At 36.6% G+C, this 26921-nt stretch overlaps 1 protein-coding gene across 1 annotated transcript in view; it reads right to left on the minus strand.

Moving 5' to 3' along the window:
- Positions 1–26921, minus strand: part of LOC150103052 (meiotic recombination protein DMC1 homolog) — a 320619-nt gene that overhangs the window by 200089 nt on the left and 93609 nt on the right. The window contains exon 7 of the mRNA XM_090397700.1: positions 8803–8897. Within this exon, the coding sequence (XP_090253826.1) occupies positions 8803–8897 (95 nt within the window). The remainder of the gene's footprint in view (positions 1–8802; positions 8898–26921) is intronic.

A 26921-nucleotide genomic window follows, 5' to 3' on the forward strand; every position in this document is an offset into this window, starting at 1 on the left:
CTAGAAACTGAACACAAGAAATAGATCCACCACTAAACTATGGTTAGTCCAGTCCAGATGACCATGCTATGGATACCTTGACCAGAATCAAATGGAACAAAACAAACTATTATGCTTCACTCAACAAATATAAACTTGAAAGAATTTTCTTAGAATTCACAGCAGATTTGTTAAACTGCCGTAATTTTAATAAACATGAATGTAATAAATTTAGTTTAATCCTTTATCCAAGTGTAAGCAAACAAAGTTCGCACTCGAATACTTCAGGACTGAGGAAACTTGTGGTAAAGGTGGACCAAGGTGTCATCGCTTGTCTTAGTATCTCCCATAACGCAAAGCACATCTCCTTGCAGACATGTATAATGCTATGCATTAAGGGAAAGAGGCCACTAACCAGAGTGGTTTCGACCTTTATTGAGGTCTCGTCAGTGGGTGCCAGACCCAGGGGCAGTAACTAAGGTGGAAGTAATGGAGAGGTCATATAAACATATTTATTTACCTATACGAGTTGCCAAAAGGCTCCCACTGACGAGACCTCAATAAAGGTCGAAACCAGTCTGGGTAGTGGCCCGTTTCCCTTAATGCATAGCATTATACATGTCCGCAAGGAGATGTGCTTTGCATCATGGGAGATACTAAGACAAGTGATGAGAGCTTGGCCCACCTTTACCATGAGTTACCTCAGTCCTGAAGATACTTCAGGTGCAAACTTTGTTTGCTTACACTTGGATAGAGGATTAAACTAACTTTATTATAGTCTAACCAAGTGAAAAAAACTTCCAACAAATATGGATGTGTTAAACTCCCCAAGATTTATAAATTATATATTTAGTTTAATCCTTTATCCAAGTGTAAGCAAACAAAGTTTGCACCTGAAGTATCTTCAGGACTGGGGAAATTCATGGCAAAAGTGGACTGAGTTCTCATTCCTTTCTCCATTACTTCCACCTTAGTATCACCACCTCTTGGTCTGGCTCCCACTGATGAGACCTCAATAAAGGTCAAAACCAGTATGGGTAGTTGCCCTTCCCATAATGCATAGCATCATACATGTCCGCAAGGAGATGTGCTTTGCATTATGGGATACTAAGGAAAGTGAGGAGAACTCAGTCCACCTTTGCCACAAGTTGCCCCTGTCCTGAAGATACTTCAGGTGCAAACTTTGTTTGCTTATAATTGGATAAAGGATTAAACTAAATATTTAATTTATAGTCTAACCAAGTGAAAAAAAATTCTATAAACTTATCCCCAAGATTTAGGAAACTTTAATCCTTCGGCCTCTCGCTGAATAGCACCTACTAAAGGCACCACTCATAGGACTTTTAGGGTTTTAGTCTAATTTCTTCTGCTTACTGTTTTGAGTTCTTTTGTTTATTCTTATACAGTTTTGCTGCTTTATCCTTGACAATGTCTCAGTGACAAAGACACAATATAGGATTTAATAAATTTACACTTTATTCTTCCTCTGTGTTGTATTCTTTCCATTAAATCTTGTGATCAGTCCTATGCTACCTTGAAGGCACCCTGCTAATAAATGACCACTAGTATGGATTTCATCTCAACAACAGGAGATCTACACACATATGTTATCCATCTCTAGACAAATGCCATGGAGAAGTTTGCTGAATCTCAAGTGAATGCACTTGATATCTCCACAGCTTTTTTGACCAGGTGTGGCACAAAGGCCTATTAAGCAAACACCCATCATGTGGTCTGTTCTATGACTTCTGCAATTGGATTGCCAGATTTCTAACTGAATGCAAGCTGTGTGTGTGTGTTGGTAGATAGTTACTTTTCCTCTCACTATTCAACAAGGTTCTGTTATCTCACCAACCCTCTTCTTTCTCTATATCAAGAATCCACTTCTGTTGACCACCAACCCAATACACATTTTTGCAGATGATAGCCCACTACATCCTTTATTTGACAAACCTTACTCTGCCTCAAATTACAGAACATCAACCCCTACTGCTCTCAATTCTGATCTCGAAACCATTCTCCAATGGGATTCAGATAACCCTATCAATTTCAATGCTAGCAAAACTTGGTTCTGTCTTAGTTCTCACAAAAAAAGAACCATTTCCTTCCAGGTTTATCCACAGAAACACTCAAATATCTAGAAAAGATAACATTTCTAATCTTGGAATCATCCTGACATCAAGCCTCTCCTGGTATAAACTCATCACAACAATTGCCTCCTCAGCAGTCTCTTGTGCTAAAGGCATTACTTCACCTCCAAACAGCTGTTAACTTTATACAAATCGCAAATCAGAATGGCTGAATACTATTCTCACATTTGGGGTGGAACTCCTAAAAATGCATGATTCGATACAAAAGAGGGTAATCAGATTGGCAAACAACCCATCTCTTACCAACTTACTCAACACTATATCACACAGGTTTTTGGTTTCTGCAATATGTATGATCTATAAATATTTCCAAGGCATATGAAATAACATCAACAGTTCCTCCACTCTGTAATCCCTTCACAGTACAACTCAAAACCCAGAGAACAAATTTCTTTTCCTTCTCTTTCATCTCAACTACTGCTGTATTGTGGCACAGTCTCCCCCTTATGTGTTTCCCAAGGAATACCATATATAAGCTTATAAATCAAATGTAAACAAGTTTCTCCTTTCCCAACCCACTATCCATACATGGTACTGATGCACTATAGGATGATTAATGCCTCTGATGTATGGGCTCAACATAAAAAAATGTTAGTAATGCAGTGTCATCTGCCTATTAGTATATTTGACTTTATGTGGCCAAGTTGTGAATGTTATTAATGTATATGTTGAACAAAATAGGTGATGATATAACTCTGTGTTTTATCTGTATATACTCTAGCTGTTTTGCACCTAATTTTATTACATGTGCTCTATTTGAGAGATAATTCCTGAACCAGGTATGTAGTATGCCTCTTATTCCAACAGAGTATAATTTGGTCAGCAGAATGTCATGGTCAACTGCATTAAAAGTTTTGGTTAAGTCAATATAAAGTATAAAGATAGCAAATTTATATGTTTATCAAGAGATTTGTTTATGGTGTTTATATCTTCTAATAACATGGTGGTATGGACGTAGGTTTCTGTGGTTCAGCAGTTCTGTAGGTAGTTTTTGGTATTGAGACCACATATTAATGTAAAGAGTTTATCAAAAATAAAGAATTAAAAAACCAGACAAGTTTCATTCATCGTAAGACTTACATAATCAGGGAGTAATGGTATATAAAGGTTTAATACAACAAAAGCTTATTGAACAATTAATTACACATTAGATGTTTTTTATAACTTCACAACTGTCAAATATTTGAGAAACCTGAATATAAATGATATATTCGTTAACGTATGCATGTTAGAACACAGAACACTGCTAGCTGTTGCCACGTTCTGTGGCTCACGCATGCTAGTTCTGAGGCAGCTAAATTTTTGATGAAGGCAGACAACACTTGATGTAAAATTAAGCCTTGATTTTTATTGCACTGTGTACGAATCCTAAGCATTAGTGCAGCTTCTTTAAATTTCCTTGTGAAGCAGTTGTTATCAATATATGACATGTTTGTCTGTTGCCAGAGTACTTGATGGCCAGTAGTGGCTGTGTGAAATGCTAAGCCTGATTTATGCTCCCTTCTTTTTTCAATGTCTTTTACAATGCTCAGACATGAGGATCTCTCCCAACCTTCCTGTCTGGCCTACATAACAAATGCCACAAGAGCAATGGATCTCATAAATGCCTGGTGTTTAAGAACAATAAGTCCACTCAGTCTCTGTCACGTGAACGTGCAATCTTAGCTACTAGAGTGTTTACAACATTTTTAATGTTTCTTTCAATTTGCGTTTACTAGTATTTTTTATATTTTTCCGTCAATGCCTTGAAAAAGCTATACAGTTTGCTAGCGAAACTGGTAGGCAAAGGAGTAGCCATAGTATTCAACACAAAATACGAGGCTAATCTTTTTGAATGGCAGTCAGTCTCAAGTAGAGTAATGTGGGCAAATATGAGAATGGGGAACTGGACAATGAGACTTATTTGTGCCTATGGTCCCACAGAAGGTTCTACTAAGGTAGAAGTGGAGGAATTTTTTGACGCTTTAGAAAAAGCAACTGACAAAATGAAAAAGGAAAAGCTGGTCCTTGTTGGGGATCTATATAGCAGAGTAGGAAATGATTGTGAGACATACAAAAATATTTTGGGAAAATTTGGTGAAAAGAGCAAAGCTAATAATAATGGCAAATATCTGTTGGATTTCTGCTCAGGACATGGACTGGTTATTACTAACACCATGTTCCAACATAAAAATGTGCACAAATTCACATGGAGAGAAGAGGCTAGGAATAAGAAAAGTCTCATTGACTATGTTATTGTTGATAGTGATGTTTTCTCCCTGGTGCACAACACCAGAGTGTACAGAGGATTTGAAACTGGCAGCGATCACTATTTAGTCTTGAGCAGGATAAAATTGAATTTCATATTGAAAAGAATAACATGTAAGAAAGTTTCAAAGCGAATAAAAGTTGAGCAGCTCTCAGATGTGAACTGCAGACTAAAATACACAAAGATTATTGAAGAAAAAATGAAAGAGTTTGAGAACAGGAATCAAACCTTGGAGATTCAGTGGCAAACTCCGAAGAAAACATTGATTGATTCTGCCAGAGAGGCATGTGGTGAGGTTGTCTGCAAGGATAAAAAAATCAGAACTCCCTGGTGGACACAGGAAGTTAAAGAGGCAGTGAAGGAAAAGAAGAAAGCATATCAAAAGTTCTTGTCAAATAAGTCAGCTTTTACTCTTACAGAATACAGAGACAAATGTAAGAAAGCTAAACAGTGTGTAAAACTAGCTAAACAAAAGTCATGGGAGGATTTTGGCAAGAATATAGAAAATAAATATCAAGAAGGTGGCAAAATATTCTGGAAGTTGTTGAAGAAGCTTAGGAATGGAGGAAAGAGTGCTGTAAAAGGAGTTAGAGATGATAAAGGTGACATGAAAACAGGAGAAAAAGATATCCTTGAAGTATGGAGTAATTACTTTGAAAAACTGCTAAATGAAATAAGCAGTGATGACAGCACAGTGATAAAAAACACTGACCAGGCATGCAGTCAGGAATACATATCCATACTTGAAGTAGAAAAAGCCATCAACGACTTGAAATGTGGAAAGGCAGCAGGAGTAGATGATATTCGACCAGAAATGCTGAAGTATGGTGGTATAAAAGTCTTACAGTGGCTGCACTGCATAGTTCAGAAAGCCTGGACAGAGGGACGAATTCCCGATGATTGGAGTAGAGCTCTCATAGTACCCATATATAAAAAGGGAAATAAAACTGAATGTGAGAATTACAGAGGTATTTCCCTACTGAGTGTTCCTGGAAAGATCTATACAAGTATACTTGAGAAACGGTTGAGAAGAATTGTGGAAGAAAAGCTTGGTGAAGAACAATCTGGATTCAGGCCAAATAGAGGCTGTCAGGATCAGATCTTCACTTTACGACAAAAGTCGAGAAAGCATGGGAATATAACAAAGATCTGTATTTAAGTTTTGTCGATTTGGAAAAGGCATATGACAAGGTGCCAAGAGAGACGCTATTCAATACGCTGCAGTTATATGGTGTCAATGGGTTATATCAAGCAATACTTAGTCTTTATTTGAGTTGTAAGTCAGCAGTTAGAATTGAAGGAAGTACAGGAAGATGGTTTAATGTTAAATCTGGGGTGAGACAAGGATGTACATTATCCCTTCTGTTATTCATTATCTATATGGATCACATTATGAAGTAAAGTGGTATTAAACCTGATATCAAAATTGGAGATGTTAATGTCAGCTCTTTGCTTTATGCGAATGATGTTATACTTCTAAATAAATCCGCTACAAGTCTGCAAGATTCTCTGACTAAGCTGGTATGGTGGGAAGTCAATTGAATAAATTCATATGGAATAAGAGAGAAATTAGTCGGACAACTAAATAAGCTGTATACAAGACAGTTGTCAAACCAGTTTTAACTTATGGATCTGAGAGCTGGGTCAGAAGTAAACCACTTGACCAAAGACTAGAGACCGCAGATATGAGAGTCCTGAGAAAGATTAGAGGTGTGACCAGATGGCATCAATGGCAATATCATATTAAAAATGAGAATATTAGGAAAGAACTTGACATTGTCGGCATCCAGGAATGCGTTAGCAGAGCTAATCTCAGGTGGTATGGTCACTTAAACAGAATGGGAGAGGAAAGATTAGCAAAACAAGTGTTCTCTGACAAGTTGGCAGGAAAACGACCCAGAAGAAAACCAAGATATAGGTGGATTGATACGGTACAAAATGCCTTAGACGATATAGAAATATAAGATCTGGTCTTGACAAGTAACAGACTGATTTGGAGGAAAATTGTAGATAGGAAGTTAGTAATGATGTAATTTTTTCATGTAGTACTGTCATATCCTGTACACCCCTTGAGGGTACATGGTAGGAATTTGATGATGATGATGATGATGATGATGATAGTATTTTTTATACTTTTCCGTGAATGCCTTGAAAAAGCTAGACAGTTTGCTAGCGAAACTGGTAGGCAAAGAATGTTAAAATATTTGTATATGGTCAGTATTAAACAATACGTTTTTTTTTATGCTTAATTATTTTCTTATCAATCTGTGTTCACATCTATACCATTAAAATCCAATCAACAAGCTGCATAAATTGGAGAAAATGGGTTTGGATTATACAATATTAGCATGGATAAGAGGATGGCTGACTGACAGATATCAAAAAGTGGTGTACGGGGGATCTGAGTCTGCAAGGCTTAAGATAACAAGTGGTGCACCACAAGGATCAGTGTTCACTGTTATTCAATCTGAACATTAATGATATGCCAGCCTGGCTGACCGAGTGGTTAGCGTATCCGCTCTCCAACCAAAAGGCTGTGGGTTCGAATCCCACTGTGGGCATGGATGTTTGTGATTCTCTGTGGAAATACTAGTGGTGGTGGTCGGCAGTAGATGGCGGTGGTGTAGTTGCAGTTAGTTGGTGAATTGAGTGGTGGAGACAGAGTTGTAGAGCAGGTGCCCTCCCTCGATGAGGCTTTGGACTCCCTGGAGGTGTCAAATAATAATAATAATAATGATGATGATGATATTGGGAAAGATTTGACAAACGACATACAGTTATTTGCCGATGATGCAAAGATAGGTAGGGTAATCAGGAATACTGCTGATATGCAATATTTGCAGAATGATTTGAATAGGCTGGAATTGTGGGCATGGGAAAATGAGTGTAAGTTCAATGTCAGTAAATGTAAAGTCATTCACTTCGGCATGATTAGATATTCAATGTCGTATTATATTGGTGGGATTAGGTTAGAAGAAACTGATGAGGCTAGGGATCTTGGAGTGTTAATAGATAAGAAGTTGAAGTTTAGGGGGCATGCGGCAAAGATTGCAAATACAACTCAACAGATAATTGAAATGCTGAAACGAACGTTTACATGTAAAGATAAGGATGTTATTTTGCCTCTTTAAAGGCCTTGATAAGACTTCACTTGGACTAATGTGTGCAGGTCTGGTTTCCTGGTTTCTGTTGTGATTCTGATATATTGGAAAGAGTGCAAAGGAGAGTGTTAAAAATGATATCAGGATTGTGGAATACTGATTATGAAGACAGAACTAGTGTCTGCAGTCTACAGAATTTGTAGACTGCAGACACTAGCAAACAGGAGAGAGAGAGGGGTGATATGATTGAGACTTACAAACTTCTGAAAGCATCATACAGGATTTCAATTGATGAAATTTTTCAATTTATGGAGGGTGGGAAAAGGACGAGAGGGCATCCTTGGAAGCTGAGGGTGAAGGCTGCCAAGAAGGGTGTGAGGGCTAGGTATTTCTCTCAGAGGGTGGTGAGGGATTGGAATGGATTGCCATTGGATGTCATGAGTGCAAGTGTGAATGAATTCAAGAATAAGTATGATAGCTGGTGTATGTAGTATGTGGCCTCCCTCGATGAGTCTCTTACTCCCTGGAGGTCTCTCTTAATAATAATAATAATAATAATAATAATAATATATGCATTTGTTATAGGAGAGCTGTTTCTTTTATACCAAATGGCTGTAAAATTGTCATTATTTTTTTTTATACATGAAAAAATTACTTAGAGGAAAGAAAAACAATTCACTTAATTCAGGGGTTAGCAACCTTTCTAGAATGAAGAGCCATTTTTGATCTAATAAAAAAAAAACATCTCAGCTCAGATTGTGGGAGGGGAGTTTTTTTAAGGAATAGAATGGAATGGGAAGGTTTTAATATATATATATATATCGTTTTTTTGAATATTATTTATTAATACTAAAAAACAAGAAATATCCAATGAGGTATGAATTAATGTGACTTTTTCTGCTGATATTCTTGAGTGAGTCTCTGAACACTAGACAAGTATGATATGACTTTCATCTTTAAACATATTGACAGACTCTCATTGTTCAGAAAGTTCATAATACCTCATCACTTAGTTAAAAAGTTATTTATAATACTAATTTGTATACCTATCACAAACACTACATGCACACATATTATTTTGTTCCTGTTTTAACTATTTTATACTTGCCACTGCTGCAGTGATTAACCTTCAAGTTCTGCAGTATCTGTGATCTGCCTATGATGTGCAGGCAAAGTAAACTGGCAATTAACTGAGGTGTGCACTTGTCGTACATGTAGGCAGAAAGTTAAAGAGCAGCAGTTACATGTTCAAAGGGCTGAATGTAGCTTGCGAGCTACAGGTTGCCAATCCCTGACTTAGTGCTTAGTTATAAGGTATGCATACCACATAAGGTGTGTGAGAGTTGAGTTTTTCCTGTTCTAAACTCTCCAAATACTTCAGTGATTGCCATGCTTTCAATTCCACCACCAAGAAGTTTACTATAAAAAATTGCAGAGAAGTATTTTAATATCTTGAAAACCTCATAAAATTAAAAAATAATTACTTGTAAGTAACGATTATTATTATTTCAACTTTATTCACAGAATCAAAACATGGTCAAAACAGCATATATTATTCATAACAATTTGATTGGTGATACATCAATTCAGGTTCCATCCAAAAATCTAAGAATCATCTGTCAGGTGTATAATGATACTGTTCCAAATAATGCTGTTTTTTTTGGAAATTCTACATGTTTAAATTATCAATGTTTAATTCTTGTAAATAGTTAGAGTGTATCTCTAAAATTTCAACAAGTACACAAATGATAATTGAGATGATCTTTATCATAAACTGTTTAAGCCAGAAATGGCCAATTTAGCTTGCCAAATCTTGATATTTTATAATTTTTTTCAAGTTCTTTGTTGATGAGGTCTCTAGATACTGTGATGTTATCTATCCAAACTTGTCAATGTTCAATAACTATGTCAGGTCTATTGTGGTACAAAGACAGATCAGTTTATATTCTAATATCACATAATCTTTGTAGTTTCATTTTCCGATAAAATTTACACAAGACTTTACACTCTTTATTTTATGCTGCTGCAGTTATCAAAGACAGGAAAGCCATACTTTTGCATAAATACCAGTGAAATATCTTGGTCACATGATTATGGTGGTATTTGTAAAGTCTGAGCAATTTTGATGCAGGCACTGAGCAGATGTTTTAATAGCTTCATCTTTCTGAGTGTAAAATCTGCATTTACTGTTATTAGTGATATTCTCAATTTCTCCTTTGATTGCATTAGTTAGCAATAATGTTCTTGAATAGCAAAAATAAAACTTATAGTTTCTTTCTTGACAAATTCATATAGTAACCATTGCCACATCCTGGTCATGTCAAATTTTTCTTCATTGTCTCGCAATTATTAATGCCATGTACATCGCTGAAGTGAAGTCTTTTGGCTCTTTATTTCTTTAACTTTATTTCTTTATAACTGTTCTTTCTGGTAATCAAATTTATTTCCTACAGTGCCGTTGTTGATGTAGAAGTGTAATTTGCACTCTACGGCGCTTGACCGCATGATGAAAGGCATTCAAATCTAGTCTCTGACTAGAGGAACATTTTCTAAGCCTGCCGTCCTGGTTGGCCAAGTGATTAGCATATCTGCTTTTCAGCCAAAAGGCTGCGGTTTCGAATCCTACCGTGGGCATGGATGTTTGTGAGTGTCTGTGGAAGTGGTGGTGGTGGTGGTGGTGTGGTGGTAGATGGTGTTGGTGTAGTTATGGTCAGTTGGTGGATTAAGTGGTGGAGACAGAGAGTTGTAGAATAAGTGCCCTCCCTCGATGAGTCTTTGTACTCCCTGGAGGTGTCAAATGATAATAATAATAATAATAATAATAATAATGTACTTTTTAAAACCAATTTCATCATTAACAGTTTGTCTCACTTGCAGCAGATTCTCTTTGCCTATTCTTCTTTGCATATACAACTGGTCAACAGCACTTTGTGAATATAATGCATGATTCACTGTCATTAATTTTGAGTTTTTCAAACAAATTCGTCCAGGTCCTCTTTTGTCTCATGTACTATGCCTGATGTATACTGGATGATGGGTATGGTCCAGGAGTTCATTGTTTAAAGTGTGTTCAATCTATTATTCTCAGAAAATTTTTAACTACAGTGAACACTGTTATCCAAATGGCTTAGGAAATGGATAACAGAGGTCACCACTAGAATGACACAATTTTTGGTGACACATGAGTGTATGTTAAAGTGCCACCATTGTGTATGAGATATGTGAATTCCGTTGTCACAATAGTAGTACTCTTGGTCATGTCACAAATTTCCTAAAACAATTAATTTATTGATGGTGGAGGGAGAAAGAAAGAAGCCTTAACTGTACTTTTGTTTAGAATGTGAAATATCAGTTTCTTCAAATTAATACAGAATGCTTTTTTTCTTTTCTTTTCTTTTTTTTTAATATATGGATCCCACCCATGAAAGCTTTATTTGTAAACTTTTCTTTAGTTTTTTACTCATTATTTTTAGGAAGGAATTATTATTTCTATTTTTAAATATACAAAAAATATTTTATATATATTTTTTGTATATTTTTATGAAATTTTTACCTAGTCTTGAAACCCTGCTCTAGAGACCAAGTATGGAACTTTTTCAACACACTTCAGGCCTCCAATAAGTAAAGCAGTGGTCTCATACGAGGTGATGAAATTCATCTCCCGCCTAATGACCATCACAAACATTCATGCCTGCAGCAAGATTTGAACCAGAAGCCTGTTGGTTGGAAAGCAAATATACTAACCACTTGGCCAACCAGGCTGGCATCCAGGCTTGCTTACAACATCAAACAAATATATACATATAATGGAAACTGAGGTGCAAAAAACACATTACTTCCATCTTGTACTTTAGAAGTAACAACAAACCAAAGTCTGCACTATGAAACAGGAAGTTTTCTGCACAGCACACAAATGATATGTGTTGTGAGTAAATGTAGTGGTATATTTCAGCTGTGCTAAGAAAAGTGTTTTTAAATAGTATATTGTAGCTTTTTATCATAAAGGGGAAATGAGGGAAAAATGTGGTGGTGGAGTACTGCTTATGATAACTGATGACTTATGTCCTCTAAGAGCGGTGGTTTTGTAAGGCAGTGACACAAATGGCTTTAAAAGCATATAGTGTGGGTAGAAGTGGGAAAGACAGGATATTTAATTAGTGGAATGTTGCTACAAGCCAAGGAAGATAGAATAGACATGCAGGAGAATCAAAGAAAAGGGAACATATGTGGAATTATAAGGCAGGTGATTATAATAGTCTTAGATATCAACTTGGGGCAGTTTCATGGAGGGCAGAATTGGAAGGCCAGGATATCATTAGTGCTTGAGAAATGGTGAAGGAATATTTGTTAGCAGCAATAGTAAGTTGTATTCTATGAGTGAAGAAGCAGACACAATTTAGTATAAAGTGGATGACAAACAATATCCAACAGGAACTGCAGTTGAAAAAGAGATTATAGAAGAGATATAAGGAGAGGTTGTGGAACAGATGCATGAAGAATATAAGACTCAGGTCAGGAGAGTGACTAGTATGGTGAGGAAGGCAAAACTGGAATATGAGAAGAGATTGGCACTCAGATCCAAAGAAAATCCTAGGGAATTTTTTAGCTGTGTAGCCAGTAGGAGGAGAATTGATTGTGGAAGAATGACATTGTGGGATAAAAATGAGAATAGAGTGACTGATGCAGAGGACATAGTGGAGTTGTTCAATAAACACTTTATTGAAGTATTTCATCCTAGAGAAGTAATTTTTAATACTAGAGGGATAGGGCAAGTTCGAGGTTTAGAGGTGCAAGAGGAGTATGTGTTCCAAATATTAAGTATCCTGGATGTCAGTAAATCTGTGGGACCGGATGATATTTCACCATGAGTTTTGAGAGAATGTGCTAAAGAACTGACAGCTCTTTTGACCTGGCTTTTCAACGAAAGTCTGGCTATGGGAAAAGTACCCAAAAAATGGAAGGAAGGTAAGATAGTGGCATTGCATTAGGGCGGTAGCAGACTAGATTGTGTGTAACTTAAGCCAGTTTGTGTTTTCATCAGTAGTTGTTAAGATCTTGGAGAAATTAGTGAGGAACTATAAAATAGCATTGGGCAGATGAGGGTAATGTTATGTGAGAATCAACATGAATTTGATAAGGGGGTGCTCTTGCTTAAGTAATATAATTACCTTTTATAATAAGGTGACAAGAGCAGTTGATGAGGGAAAGGCATACACTACCATTTTTTGGATTTTGCAAAGGCATTTGACAGGGTGCCACATGATAAGCTGATATTTAAGTTACAGCTCATGGGTTTAGATGTCAGGTTAGTCAACTGGATTCAGGATTGGCTGTCTGATAGGTAACAGAGAGTTGTGTATGGTGGGCCAATAACAAGGAAGCAGAAGGTTACAGGTGGTGTTCCACAGTGCTCAGTACTGGGACATGTATTGTTTAACCTTTATATCAATTACATTGCCAATGGATTGCAAGGGGATATTCAGTTGTTTGCAGATGATGTGAAGCTTGGAAGGGTTATTAGTAATATTACAGATGTGGCAGCCCTGCAAGAGGATTTGAATAAACTAGACGGACAAATGAATGGGGGATGTTGGTTTAATGCAGCAAAATGTGGTCTTGAAGTTTGGGATACATCGAAAGGAGGCTGCATACTTGTACTGGAGGAAGTAGGGGAGACAAGAGATCTGGGGGTGATGATCAATAGAAAACTGAAATTCAGGGAGAATATTGCAAAGGTGGTGAAGGTAACCCAGAGGATTGCTGCATTACTGAGAAAAGTTATCATTCCATTGTATAAGACCCTGATCAGACCACTGTTCTCAAATTTGGTACCCAGGATTCGAAGAGGATAAATTAACTGTGGAGAGGGTGCAGAGGCAGATAACAAAGATGGTTTCAGGACTGTACAATGTTAATTATGAGAATGGGCTGAGAGAATGTGGACTGCAGAGTTTGGTGAATAGAAGAAGGAGAGGTGATATGATCGAGACTTTTAAACTGCTGAGAGGTAGTTACAGGGTGAACACTGGAGAGTTCTTTCACTTGGTGAGCAGCGGGAAGTAGCGATGACAAGGGGGCCATCCCTGGAAAGTACAAAAGAAAGCTCTGAGCAAGAGGGTGAGCAGTGGTTTCTTTGCATGGAGGGTGATTGAATCATGGAATGCACTGCCTGATAGAGTGGTGAGAGCAAGAATGGTCAATGAGTGGTATGATAGACTTTGTGTTTCCTAGGAAGGACCTCCAGCGATGAGTCTGTTGACTCCATGGAGGCCTGAACAATAATAATAATAAATTGTGCTACATTTTTTCATCCTGGATACAAATGTCCTTTAATAGTGTTTGTTTTTTTGTTTGTTGTGTTTTTCTGCTTGTTCCTACTTCTTCTACTTCTGAAAATGGCATCCATAAAGAAGCAAACATCGGCAGCACAGAAAGTTTCAACACAAAGATCGAGTTCTGCCCTGGATTTTTCCCAGTTTATGTACATTGCGAAAATTGTTTAATATTTGTGTTAGAGTGAACAAAGAGAATGTAAGCATTAATGTAAGTGAAAGGTATATTGATAGATTAGAGTGATTAGAAATGACAGCTACAGTTTGGACCATAATAGAAGAGCTCAAGAATTAGTGAAAATGAAAAATGAAATGAACCAGCTGGTAGAAGAGATTGGCTGATATCAAGGAGAAGGAGGAAGTGTGTTCTGAAGAAAGAGTCAAAGCATAATTTTATTATTGTAAGCAACATGATCATTACAGGTGTTAGAACTAATAAAGTACACAAAACATGCTTTCCTAGTGGAATAATGAAGGAACATGAGGTTCGAGAGTTTTTTGATTTGGTCATTGCATCAGAATAGCTGATAATAACTGAGATGGCAACTCTGCCCCCCGTTGGAGAGAGCGACCATGTGGCTTTGACTTGGAAGATGAATAGACATGAAAGAGAAAGGAATGTTCGTGGAATTATAAAGCAGGTGATTATAATAGTATAGGATATCAACTTGGGGCAGTTCCATGAAGGGAGGAAATGGAAGGGTGAGATATCATTGGTGCTTGGGAAATTGTGAAGGAATAATTATTAGAAACAATTGTAAGCTGTACACCATGAGTGACAAAGAAGCCACAATTTGGTGTAAAGTTGATGACAAACAATATCAAAAAGGAACTGCTGGTTAAAAAGAGGTTATGGAAGAAATATATAAGGAGAAGGAGTGGAGAGCAGATGCATGAAGAATATAAGATACAGGTCATGAGAGTGACTAGTATAGTAAGGAAGGCAAAACTGGAATATGAAAAGAGATTGGCCCTGAGATCCAAAGAAAATACTAAGGAATTTTTTAGCTATGTGGCCAGTAGGAGGAGAAATGATTGTGAAAAAATCCCATTGTTGGATAAAAATGGGAACAGAGTGACTGGTGCAAAATACATAGTCAAGTTGTTCAATGAACACTTTATTGGAGTATTTCAACCTGGAAGTGGGGTTTAGTACTAGAGGGATAGGGCATCGAGGTTTAGAAGTGCAAGAGAAGAGTGTGTTTCAAATATTGAGTACTCTGGATGTCAATAAAGCAATGGGACCGGATGGAATTTCGCCATGGGTTTTGACAGAATGTGCTAAAGAACTGACAGCTCCGTTGACCTGACATTTCAATGAAAGCCTGGCTATGTGAAATGGAAGGAAGGTAAGATAGTGCCATTGCATAAGGGCAGTAGCAGACTAGATTTTGTCTAACTATAGGCCAGTTTGTGTTTCATCAGTAGTTGTTAAAATCTTGGAGAAATTACTGAGGGACCGTATACAGCATTGGGCAGATGAGGGTAATGTTATCTGTGAGAGTCAACATGGATTTGTTAAGGGGGTGCTCTAGCTTTAGTAACATGATTGCCTTTTATAATAAAGTGACAAGAGCAGTTAATGAGGGAAAGGCATACACTACCATTTTTTTGGATTTTGCAAAGGCATTTGACAGGGTGCCACGTGATAAGCTGATATTTAAATTACAGCACATGGGTTTAAATGTCAGGTTAGTCAACTGGATTCAAGATTGGCTGTCTGATAGGTATCAGAGAATTGTTTATGGTGGGGACAGTATCAAGAAGGTAGAAGGTTACAAGTGGGGTTCCCACATGGCTTAGTACAGACCTGTATTGTTTAACCTTTATTTCAATGACATTGTCAATGGATTGCAAGGGGATATTCAGTTGTTTGCAGATGATGTGAAGCTGGGAAAGGTTATTAGTAATAGTGCAGATGCGGAAACCCTGCAAGAGGATTTGAATAAACTAGACAGATGGGCAAATGAATGCGGATCATGGTTTAATGCAGGAAAATGTAAGGGTTTCAAGTTTGAATACATTGATGGGAGGCTGCATACTCGAGGAGCTGTACTGGAGGAAGGAGAAACAAGAGATCTGGGGGGGGTGCTCATTGATAGAAAACTGAAATTCAGGAAACATACTGCAAAAGTGGTGAAGGTAACCTAGAGGATTGCTGCAATACTGAGAAGGACACTAACCTATAGAGATAAAGGAGTTATCGTTCCATATAAGACATCATATAAGACCTTGATCAGTAGACCTTGATCAGGAGGAAGTAGGGGAGACAAGAGATCTGTTGTTGATGATTGATAGAAACCTGAAGTTTAGGGAACATATTGCAAAGGTGGTAAAGGTAACACAGAGGATTGCTGCAATTATGAGAAGGACACTGACCTGCAGAGATAAGAGGGTTATCATTCCATTGTATAAGTCTCTGATCAGACCACACTTGGACTATTGTTCTCAGATTTGGTCCCCAGGATTTGAAGGGGATAAATTAACTGTGGAAAGGATACAAAGACGGATGACAAAGATGGTTTCAGGACTGTACAAAGATAGTTATGAGGATCGGCTGAGAAAATGTGGACTGCAGAGTTTGGTGAATAGAAGAAGGAGAGGTGATATGATCGAGACTTTTAAACTGTTGAGAGGCAGTTACAGGGTGGATCACTGGGGAGTTCTTTCACTTGGTGGAACAGTGGGAAATGGTCATCCCTGGAAGTTGCAAAAGGAAGCTGTGATCAAGAGGGTGAGGAGTGGTTTCTTTGAATGGAGGGTGGTTGAACCATGGAATGCATTGCTTAGTGAGAGAAAGAACGGTCTAACGGTCAATGAGTTCAAGGAGTGGTATGAAAGAGTTTGTGTTTTCTCAGAGGGACCTCCCGCAATGAGTCTTTTGAATCCATGGAGGCCTGAATAATGATATTAATAATAATCATAGTGGTGATATATATTGGGAAGAAAGAGAAAGAATAATTATGGGAGATTGATACTGATAGTCATGGTAGCAGAGTAACTGTTGCAAAGGATATGGTGGAATTACTGAATGAACACTTTATCAGTATATACACCAATTATATGATTTATAATTGGTATAAATCATACCATGCAATATATAGAAGGGAGGTAAGTATTAGGAGAACTGGAAGTGAAAGAATCAGAGATGCATCAGGTGTTGATTTGATTATATGTTAATAAGGCTGTGGGAATGGAGGACATATCATCACATATTCTTAAGAACAGTTAGCTATACCCTTGAATTGAACTGGAGATCTGGAGAGACTTTTGACTAGGTCAAAGAAGTGGGATTGTAGTTTTAATATTGTAGTTTTAATGTTGTAAGTGTAAAACGTTGCATTTTGGAGTGCATAGATATAAGGTTAAGATTCAGATTTGGGATTGATGACTGACAACAGATTGAAGTTTATAGGGATATTGTAAGTGTTGCAAAGACTGCATATCATAGTGCCACTAAGATACAAAGTACTCTAACAGGAAGGGATATGGAGGTAGTCGTGCCACTGTGCAAAGCACTGGTCAGACTACATTTGGACTGTTGTAATAGATTTGGTCACCTGATTTTCAGTGTGATGTGGAAACACTGGAGTGAGTCCAGAGAAGAGGTTGAAGAAATGTGGATGGTAGGGTTTGGGGGATAGGAGAAAAGAGGAGTTATGATAGAGATGTTTAAGTTAGCGACAATATTTTATCAGATTAATCCAGAGTGGATTAATCTAATAAAATATAAAAAGAGTGCAAGGCAAGAGGGGGAAAGATGAGCCATCCTGAAGTTGTGTAAGAATGTGCAGTGAAGAGGGGTGTGAAGAGTAGATTTTTTATATGGAGAAATGTCAGTGCATGGAATGCATTATTAGCATATATGGTTAATGCAGGGAGTGTTAAGGATTTTAATACTCCCTGCATTATTGAGGTGTATTCATCTGACAACATAGATATGTTGTTAGTTCAATACACCTCCCACAATGACTCTGCCAACTCCATGGAGTGTATAATAATAATAATAATAATAATAATAATAATAATCACTGATGAACACTCACTGTATTTGTCAACTTAATTTATTTTCATAAATTAAATGTAATTTAAACTGTGCTGTTCACAAAAGTTTATAAAAGAAGAATAAATATATTTATTAACCAAATATGAACAAATGACAGTTTCCTCTGTATGCCTATATATTTGATGTTGTAAACATCCTATACTAATTTTAAGAATGCTAACATTTCACATTCCAAACAAAAATACAGTTCTGGTATACATTTTGTTTTTTTCTTTCTTTGTTTTTTTTCCCACTATCAATCACTTCATTTTTCTGTATGCATTATTTATTCTTATTATTAGAATAATGCTCACTGATGTGAAATGGATATTTAAAAAATGGTAATAAAAAGCAACAACATGCTACTTGTGCTTATTGAGAAATGATTGCAAGATTATTCTTTTTTCTACTAAAGTGCAGAAAAGCAGAAAATATAATTTACAACATTATTTGCCTACTGGATATCAAATAATATTTATTTATTATTTGATATCCAGTAGGTATTTGATATTAGTAGGGTTTTTTCCCCAGTTTATCCTTGGGTTTTTCATCATGCAGAGCAGGCAAACAGGCTTTGCTTTGAGAGCTCAACACTACAGACATAGGATACACTGGGGCGTAGGGCTGACCACCTTATCCTGTGAACGGTTTGAGGTCCGATGATTAATAAACCTTCGACACCACAGGATAAAAGAGGGAAAGGAAGATGAGATGAGATTCATTTATCAAATAATAATATTTTATCTTTTTTTTTTAAATACAATTCTAAAGCCCTTTAAATGCTGCTTAATTACTGAAGGGAAAAAAAATGCTTATAAGAATCATTATTAAATATTGTTGTGTCGGAAATTACTGGCCCACTACGTATCCGCCATTTGTTTCAGCCACAACATGAGAAAATACTCACTTAAGAATATTAACGTAAAGACATGTTTGAACTCTCAAGAGTTTATGTAGAGAGGCAACAACTAACTTGTAAATGTAAAGTGTATCAATTTAATTATTAATGTTCTTGTAAAATAATTCAAATATTGTTTTAGAATAATATCCAATACTGGAAAAATTCATGTTAACCAATCAGCAGAAGACCTGATCATTACGTAATAGTCCATGACACAGCAGAAAATCCGAAATGTAATCCCTGCAGTAACAGTTCTGTCGAGAAGGCTGCCGAGAAAAGAACGTGACCTTATCTGACGAATCAAAGACGGCTGAGTGAGTGACGTAGACAGAGAGAGAGGGCACTAAGATATAAGGAGCGGCGCACACTTCAAACGCTCTCTTGTTTCCTGCATTTTTCCTGTGTGCCAGTGAGAAGGCCGTGAAGGCTGAGGAAGCTTGTCGTTGGTGTCCAGCAACCCTCCACGTTGCAGTGAGTCCCGATGCGTACAGGTCATCCAACTGAACAATGAGGAACCAGCAGACAGGGTCATTGGTGAGTTACCGCCAATGTGACGACTTCGAAAGGATTGAGTAAAGAAAGACAGAAAGAAAGGAATTCTTGCCATATCCGAGGAAAGATCAGACATAAAACCAAGGGACCACTTTGCTAAGGAGATTAACCGGTAAGGCAAATATTTCTTACCCTATATGCATAAGAAGTGCTGTAAAATCAGAGTGAACAAAGAGAAAGGGGAAAACCTTAAGCATAGTCCTGCTTGACCCGACTAGAAGATCTGTTTCGGACTATACGTCTTGATTGGACTTTCCTGCTGTGACTTGTAAATTTCTGTTTGTGTGAACTTTTAGTGGAACAGTTTTAGAAATGAAGTGCTATATGAAATGCTATAAATGAAGTTTCTGCTCAGTATATTGAGCCTGCGATTTGCATGAGCTAAATAGCAAGGAGTTTACCTCTCATAAGATAAGCAATCTATAGGATTGAGAGAACGTGTCATGTATAAATTGATTTATTAAATGTTGCTAAACTTGCTTAAGGACAGGAGTATCAGTTAATCTTAGCGCAAACCCACTGATTAATTAATGCTCCTCGATTAGAATTATATAAGCTTGCACATTAGGAAGTGCGTGAGAAGAATTGATTGAGCCTATTGCTACTGAGTGGGCACTTGTGCATGAACCTACTCCCCTTTTTTAGTATTATATTTACATGATTTTTCCTGTATATGAATTTAGCTGCATTAAAATATTTTATCTTAAATCAGAGTTTGTATGCTTCTGTTGTTTGAGACTGACCTACCACTTATAAAATCCGAACCTGTATAAGTGGGGGAGGGAGACACTCGACATTAAGTTAAGAAGGGAGCCGTGACTGCATACCACATGTTCCCAATGCTAAGCAATATTGTCGAGATAGTTTGTTAAAGTAAGTAAGATGTTAAAGTATCAGGAACTAGTCACCGGCTGGCGCAGTCGATTTAAGATAAACAAATTTGTCGGAGGCTAATTTCTGGTAAGTGTAAGAAGTAACCTTTAGTTACTTCTTACACTTTTTCTTAGTAAAGAAAAAGTAAAACTATGCCAAGTAAAAGTAAAAGAGACAAAAATAAAGACATAACAATGGCGCAGCTGACATAACAATATATACCAAATTCTAAATTTTCACAATAAAAATGTTGAGTATCATTTTGTTTTTCGGAAACTGGTCACAATTTTAATTTTGAATTTTTTAGAACTTTTATTAACTTTCCCGGTACTGAATTACTAAGTAGTGTGGTCACTATAAACTATAAAAGTACTTTGGGACAATTTTAGAAGTATCTTTAAATAAGTACTTGACTGATTACATTTACACATTTCTGCAAAACATTATACTATTATTATTATCTGACTTACATAGAGTCAGAGACGTATCGTGGAGTTATATATATATATCCAGATAAATTATGACCAAAGAATGGCTGTAGTAATAGTAAAAATTGCTGCACGCATTGCCATTATTATTATTATTATTATTATTATTATTGAACCTCCATAGCTCAGTGAGTATAGACAAAGTCCTTCTGTCAGAAACACCTGAGTACAATTCCCATCACTAACATGAGCAATGTTTATCCTCATGGCCTCTTTCAACTAAAAGGTGAGTTAGCCCATCTCATACGGAGGTAGGGTTTTTTCCCACCTGGAAACTCAGGTTTTTCGTCCCCCAGAACAAGCAAACCTGCCTGTGAACACATGCATCACACAGACATAGGACACACCAGGAGGCATCGGACTAACCACCTTATCCTCGATACTAGGAATGACTCGATATTTAGGAATGACGATAGTAAGGAGGTCACTGAAGCAGTCAATATAGTGGAGTTACTGAGCAAGCACTTTGGAGGTGAATAGTCTATTACAGAACCTTAATGTGAATACCTCTGTGGGATTGGATGGTATACCGGCACGGGTCTTGCGTGAAGCAGCTAAAGAATTATCAGTGCCCTTGACCATGTTGTTTAATCTGAGTCTCGGGTCTGGTTTAGTCCCGAAGGTGTGGAAAGAGGGGAAAATAGTTCCACTAAAAGGAGGATCCAAGACTACGGTTGCAAATTACCGACTGATCAGCATATCAGGAGTCATTGTCAAGGTCTTGGAGAAAGTAGTCAAGGGAAAAATACAGGAATGGATTGATGAAAATGAGATACTGTATGGGGGGGGGGCAGCATGGCTTTGTGAAGGGTAGATCATTCCTCAGTAACTTGCTCAAGTTTTATAACATGGTGACGGCTGAACTGGATAAGGGTAATGGGTTTACAGTGATACTGCTGGACCTGGCAAAGGCATTTGACAGGATACCACGTGGAATTCTAATCCGTAAACTCCCACCTATCTATCTCACCAATCCTATATTCATTGCCATATGTTGTAGTTGAGAGAGATATCAAAGAGTAGTTTATTCAGGAGTAGAGTCCAAAAAACGGCCTGTGACTAATGGTGTGCCGCAGGGTTCTGTTCTTGGATCACTGCTGTTTAATTTGTTCATTAAAGATATAGGGAAGGATCTAAGAGGAATAGTTCATTTGTTCGCTGATGATGCAAAGTTGGGTAGGGCAATAGTGAATGCAGAAGATGTCAAAAATCTTGCAGGATGACTTGGATAGATTGGAGTTCTGGGCTAAGGAGAATGGATGTCAATTTAATGTGACAAAATGTAAGGTTATACATTTTGGTGTGAAAAGATTAGCAGCAGTATACCACACTGGTGGAACTGTACTCCAGGAGATTGATGAGGCCAGGGACTTGGGAGTGTTGGTGGATAGGGAGATGAAGCTTAGGGGACACATTGCAAAAGTAACTAAATCAGCTCATCAACTCACTTGGTTGTTGAAAAATACCTTGATGAACAGAGACAAGCAAGTTATTGTACCTCTGTACCGAGCCTTAATAAGACCTCATCTTGACTACTGTGCCCAGATTTGGTCACCTAGGTTCCTTCTTGATGGGGAGGAGGTGGAGAGGATCCAGAGGCGAGTGACTAAGATGATAGCAGGTCTATGGAATGAACCATATGAGAACAGGTTGAAGATTTGTGGGTTGCAGAAATTAGTCGATAGGCGGAAAAGGGGAGATATGATTGAGACATTCAAATTGCTAAAGGGTTTCTATAGGATTAACTCAGAGGATAATTTTGAGATTAGGACTGGTGGTGGGAGAACTAGGAGACACCTATGGAAGCTGGGCAAGAGTGTGGTTAGCAGGGGTGTTAGAGCTGGGTTCTTTACTTTTAGAGTGGTAAATGAGTGGAATAAGCTGCCAGAGTTTGTTGTGGGTGCTAGGACGGTGAGTGAGTTCAAGGCAAGGTATGATAGATACTGTGAGAATGTCGTATAGTTGTGAGGACACGATGTTTAGGGCCTCCCTCGATGAGTCTAAGGACTCCCTGGAGTCGCCCGTAATAATAGTAATAATAATAATAATAATAATAATAATAATAATAATAATAATAATAATAATACTGTAGTGGTTAAGTGTAGAAAAATCTTTGCCACCATAAGGTAAAAGAGGAGGGAAGGAATAAAAAGAAGATTATTATTATTAATATACTGTATCTCCATAGAGTCCAGAGACTCATCATGGGAGACCAAAATTATCTATTATACACATAAAACCTATCATACTTCTCCTTAAACTCATTTACTGTCAGGGAACTCACAACTAATTCTGGCAATCATTCCACTTATTCACTCCATACATATAAAAAATCTGATCTGCACACCTCCACTAACCACAATCTTACACAACTTCCAAAGATATTCTTAGTTCTCTGACTATTTGTCATATATTGAAAATTTTCCTTTGCATTAATTTTATAAATCCCCTTTAATATCTTAAAGTTTCTATCATGTCCCCACTTTTCCACCTATCAACTAAACTTTGTAACCCACAAACCTTCATCCTGTCCTTAGAGGGGACATTCCACAGGCCTATCACCAGCTTACTCACTTGTCTCTGATTTTTCTCTACCACTCCTGGTATCTCCCCAACAAACCCAGGTGACCAAATCTGTACGCAGCAGTCAAAATGCAGCTGAATCATTGCCTTACAAAGAGGGATAATTAACTTCCCTATCTTGTTAGCATATTTTTCAATATGCTATTTTTCAATGCTTTTTCATTATGGTAGATTGTTTTGATGAATTATTACTATTTTCCAAATCAATACACACAAAATAGTAAAACATATTTCACTTTTGAAGTCAAGAAATATTGCAAAAATTAATTGTTCTTAAAGAATGTATATGCACTTAACTGTCAGGTCAATAAACCTGACATGACATTACATCCCTGAGGTCATAACTGGCATATAATGAAGTTTATTTCTCATACTATTAGTATAGAAACAACACATGGTTTCCATGTATATACTTAAGTGGTATCCATGCATTTATTTATATGGTTTCATGCATATAATGCTCCACATATGTGGACAAGTAGAAGTACATTTACAGAATACCCAGTACTGCCTGCCATGGAGAGACAGCTGGTGTAAAAACACATTATCACTCAGCTGGCTTCAAAGGATTAAACTGAGGTGGAAAGATCAAAAGACTGTAAAATTCTAACATTATAAATTATTATATATGTCATGTCATAATATGTCTAAAGATTTGTTTGTTTTCCTAAAAGTGCATAAACTAAGCTTTGTTCTGTGAAGTAGCTTTTAACTAGGATTGTCAGTAAATAATAAACAAAATTTAACTTAGAACAAACAAGAAACTTTTTAAAACTTGGATACAGGTAATTAATTTGGGTGTGGGCAAAAAATTACCAAAAAGTGAAATAAAATAAAATAAAATAATAATTACGAGATTTTGACTTTTTCCCAGGCAGATAAAATATGCATCTGATTACTTAAATATTGCATTTACTTGTATTGTTTATTACAATTTTGTGTATGCCAATTGATAGCCCCTTTTTAGAAGATAAAAAAAAATCATATGTTAAACATTTTGCCATTAATAATAAACTATAATTATGAGATGAAAAGACAAGAAATATAAAAATATATTGAATATGGTTTAATCTATCTAATATTTGTATGTAAAATTAGAGCTATATTATAAAGAAATACGCATTTCTTGCTTTCTCTAGCAGCAGCTACAAAACAGAGTAAGTTAATCGATTGGTCATTCCCCCCCCCATTATTAACAATAGAGAGCACAACTAAGATCACCACAACTTGGACTCACAACCAAGTGAGTCCAAGTGTGGATTACAGCTTAAAAATTTTAACTGTGTTGAAAATACCACATGTTAAGAGTGAACAGATTTATATCTTAATTTAATGCAAAATACTGCAGTAGAACAAGATTTCATTCTAAATGATTTATTTTAAACAATGAAGAAATTATCATATATCTTATGTGGTATCCATGCATTTATTTATATAGTTTCATGCATATAATGCTCCACATATGTGAATGAGTAGAAGTACATTTACAGAATACCCAGTATTGCCTGCTATAGAGAGGCAGCTGGTGTAAAAACACATTATCCATATTCTAATCTATATTAGATTCTATATTCTAATCTATATTATAACTAAATTCTAATAAGAGAATAATACAGGAAAATGATATGAATATGCACATGCAATCAGTATGTATTTAAATAGCAGTGGCTGTGCTATCAGTGACATGTGCTAATGCTATGACCACACAAGCAAATTGCAGGATGATTAACACCAACAACCAGAAACACATTAAATAGAATTCCTGCCATGTCTGAGTCAATGAAAGCAAAGTGCAGTGTATATCATTTAATTAATACTAAGACAGTGTTAAGGAGGAAATGAATTAGAATTTCAGATGTTGACAAAACTGGCAGGATTTTTATATGAGGTAAATCACTTTAAAGACAGCAGTGTTTAGAGAAAACTCTGATGGACCAAACCAATCTCTCAGCAAATACCATATGATGTTCAATGTGTAGTTTTATCAAAAGAGAAAAGCATTTCCAAAACATGCAGTTACATGTTCTTTTATTATAATTTGATGCAAGTAGCATAACTAAGTTTTTGGTGCTCTTTGCAAATTCTTATCTACATGCTCTTTTTAGTGTGACAGTTACAATAATTGGTAACATATCCTGTCACTGCACACTTCTGACACATGATCCAATGCTGAAACATTCCTGCACATTGGGAAGGTATCAGAAGTGTATGAAGTTTATGTGCTAAAAAAAAAAAACAGATAGTTCTTGATGATTATGTAGACTTACAACCAGTAAAAATCAATTATAAAGAGCAATACATTGGCTTTATTTGGCCATAACAATATAAAAATGAAAACCAAAAATTACTAAAATATAGAATTTGTAGGTTCTGCATTTTAGTAATGTTATAGTTCATGTTAGCCTTTTATTGAAGAAGACAGAAGTACTTGTAGCAAAAGTAATCAGTTTTCATTTTTATGTCACGGCCAATTAAAAATAAACTGTTCCTCCCCATCCCTCTCAACATACAGACTACACTAATGCTATTACTATTCCCTATATTTGGGGCACCTCAGAAAAAAAAAGAAGCCAGAACTCTAAAGAAATATAATTTCGGTACTGCTTTTAAACCTCATCTGAAGCTGGCTGTCATTATCCACTCTCCTAAGGATCTATGCACTCCTCTCTTTGTTCCAGGTGTTTACTTCCTTGTTCTTGCAAATTATCTTATGATGATCAAACTGTGAGATCTGCCAATATTCACCTAGAAATTGTACACAAGAAATACATCTACTGCCATAAGTAAATGCCATATGTTATCAATGGTCATTTGGGTCTACCTGTCTACGTCTTCGATACCCTTGCACAGAATCAAATGGAAAAAAATTATCATGCTTCACTGTAATAAATATAAATTTGAAAGACTTTCAGAATCAGCAGTGGCAGATCTGAAGAACTAGCCTCATCTTAATAAATATGGCTGTTAAGCTTCCCAAGATTTGGAAAGCTTTAATTATTAGGCCTCTTGTCCAACAGCACACATAGAGAGTGTCCTTCATAGGACTTGAGGCTTTTAATCTAATTTTTTACAATTACTGTTTCAAGTTTTTGTGTGCGTGTGTGTGCGTATGTGTGCTTTTATAATTTTAAGACTGTATCCCTGATGAAGTCTCTATGACTGAAGTGAAATATAGGATATCCATTAAACGTGTGTTTAATTGTTTCTCTGTCTATATTCATTCCATTAAGCTTGCACATATCTAAATACTTATTACTGAGCTTGCTCCATATGAGGTTGATAGCATCTAGCAAAATGGGCACTCATTAGTTGAATAATCTCTTCTGCATCTGCCACAACACACTCTCTGCACTGATGAATATTTAATAGATAGAATTGCAATTTATCTCATTCAAATCCAATTTTTAGCTTTGTATAAGGCTTTGATCAGACCAAATATGGACTAATGTACATTTTTATAATTTTAAGATTGTATCTCTGATGATGTCTCTATGACCGAAATGAAATATACGATCCATTAAATGTGTGTTTAATTGTTTTTCTATGCTGTATTCATTCCATTAAACATGTACATAAGTCTAAATATTCGACCACTAGGCTTCAAACAGATATGATTACCTGCTTTTCATTAGAATGAAGATATATTGGATAGAATCCAGAGAGGGTTTG

The sequence above is a fragment of the Typopeltis vanoorti genome, chromosome 9, assembly GCF_054136105.1.
Source record: "Typopeltis vanoorti isolate ZY-2024b chromosome 9, IOZ_Tvanoo_1.0, whole genome shotgun sequence".
Lineage (NCBI taxonomy): Eukaryota > Metazoa > Arthropoda > Arachnida > Uropygi > Thelyphonidae > Typopeltis > Typopeltis vanoorti.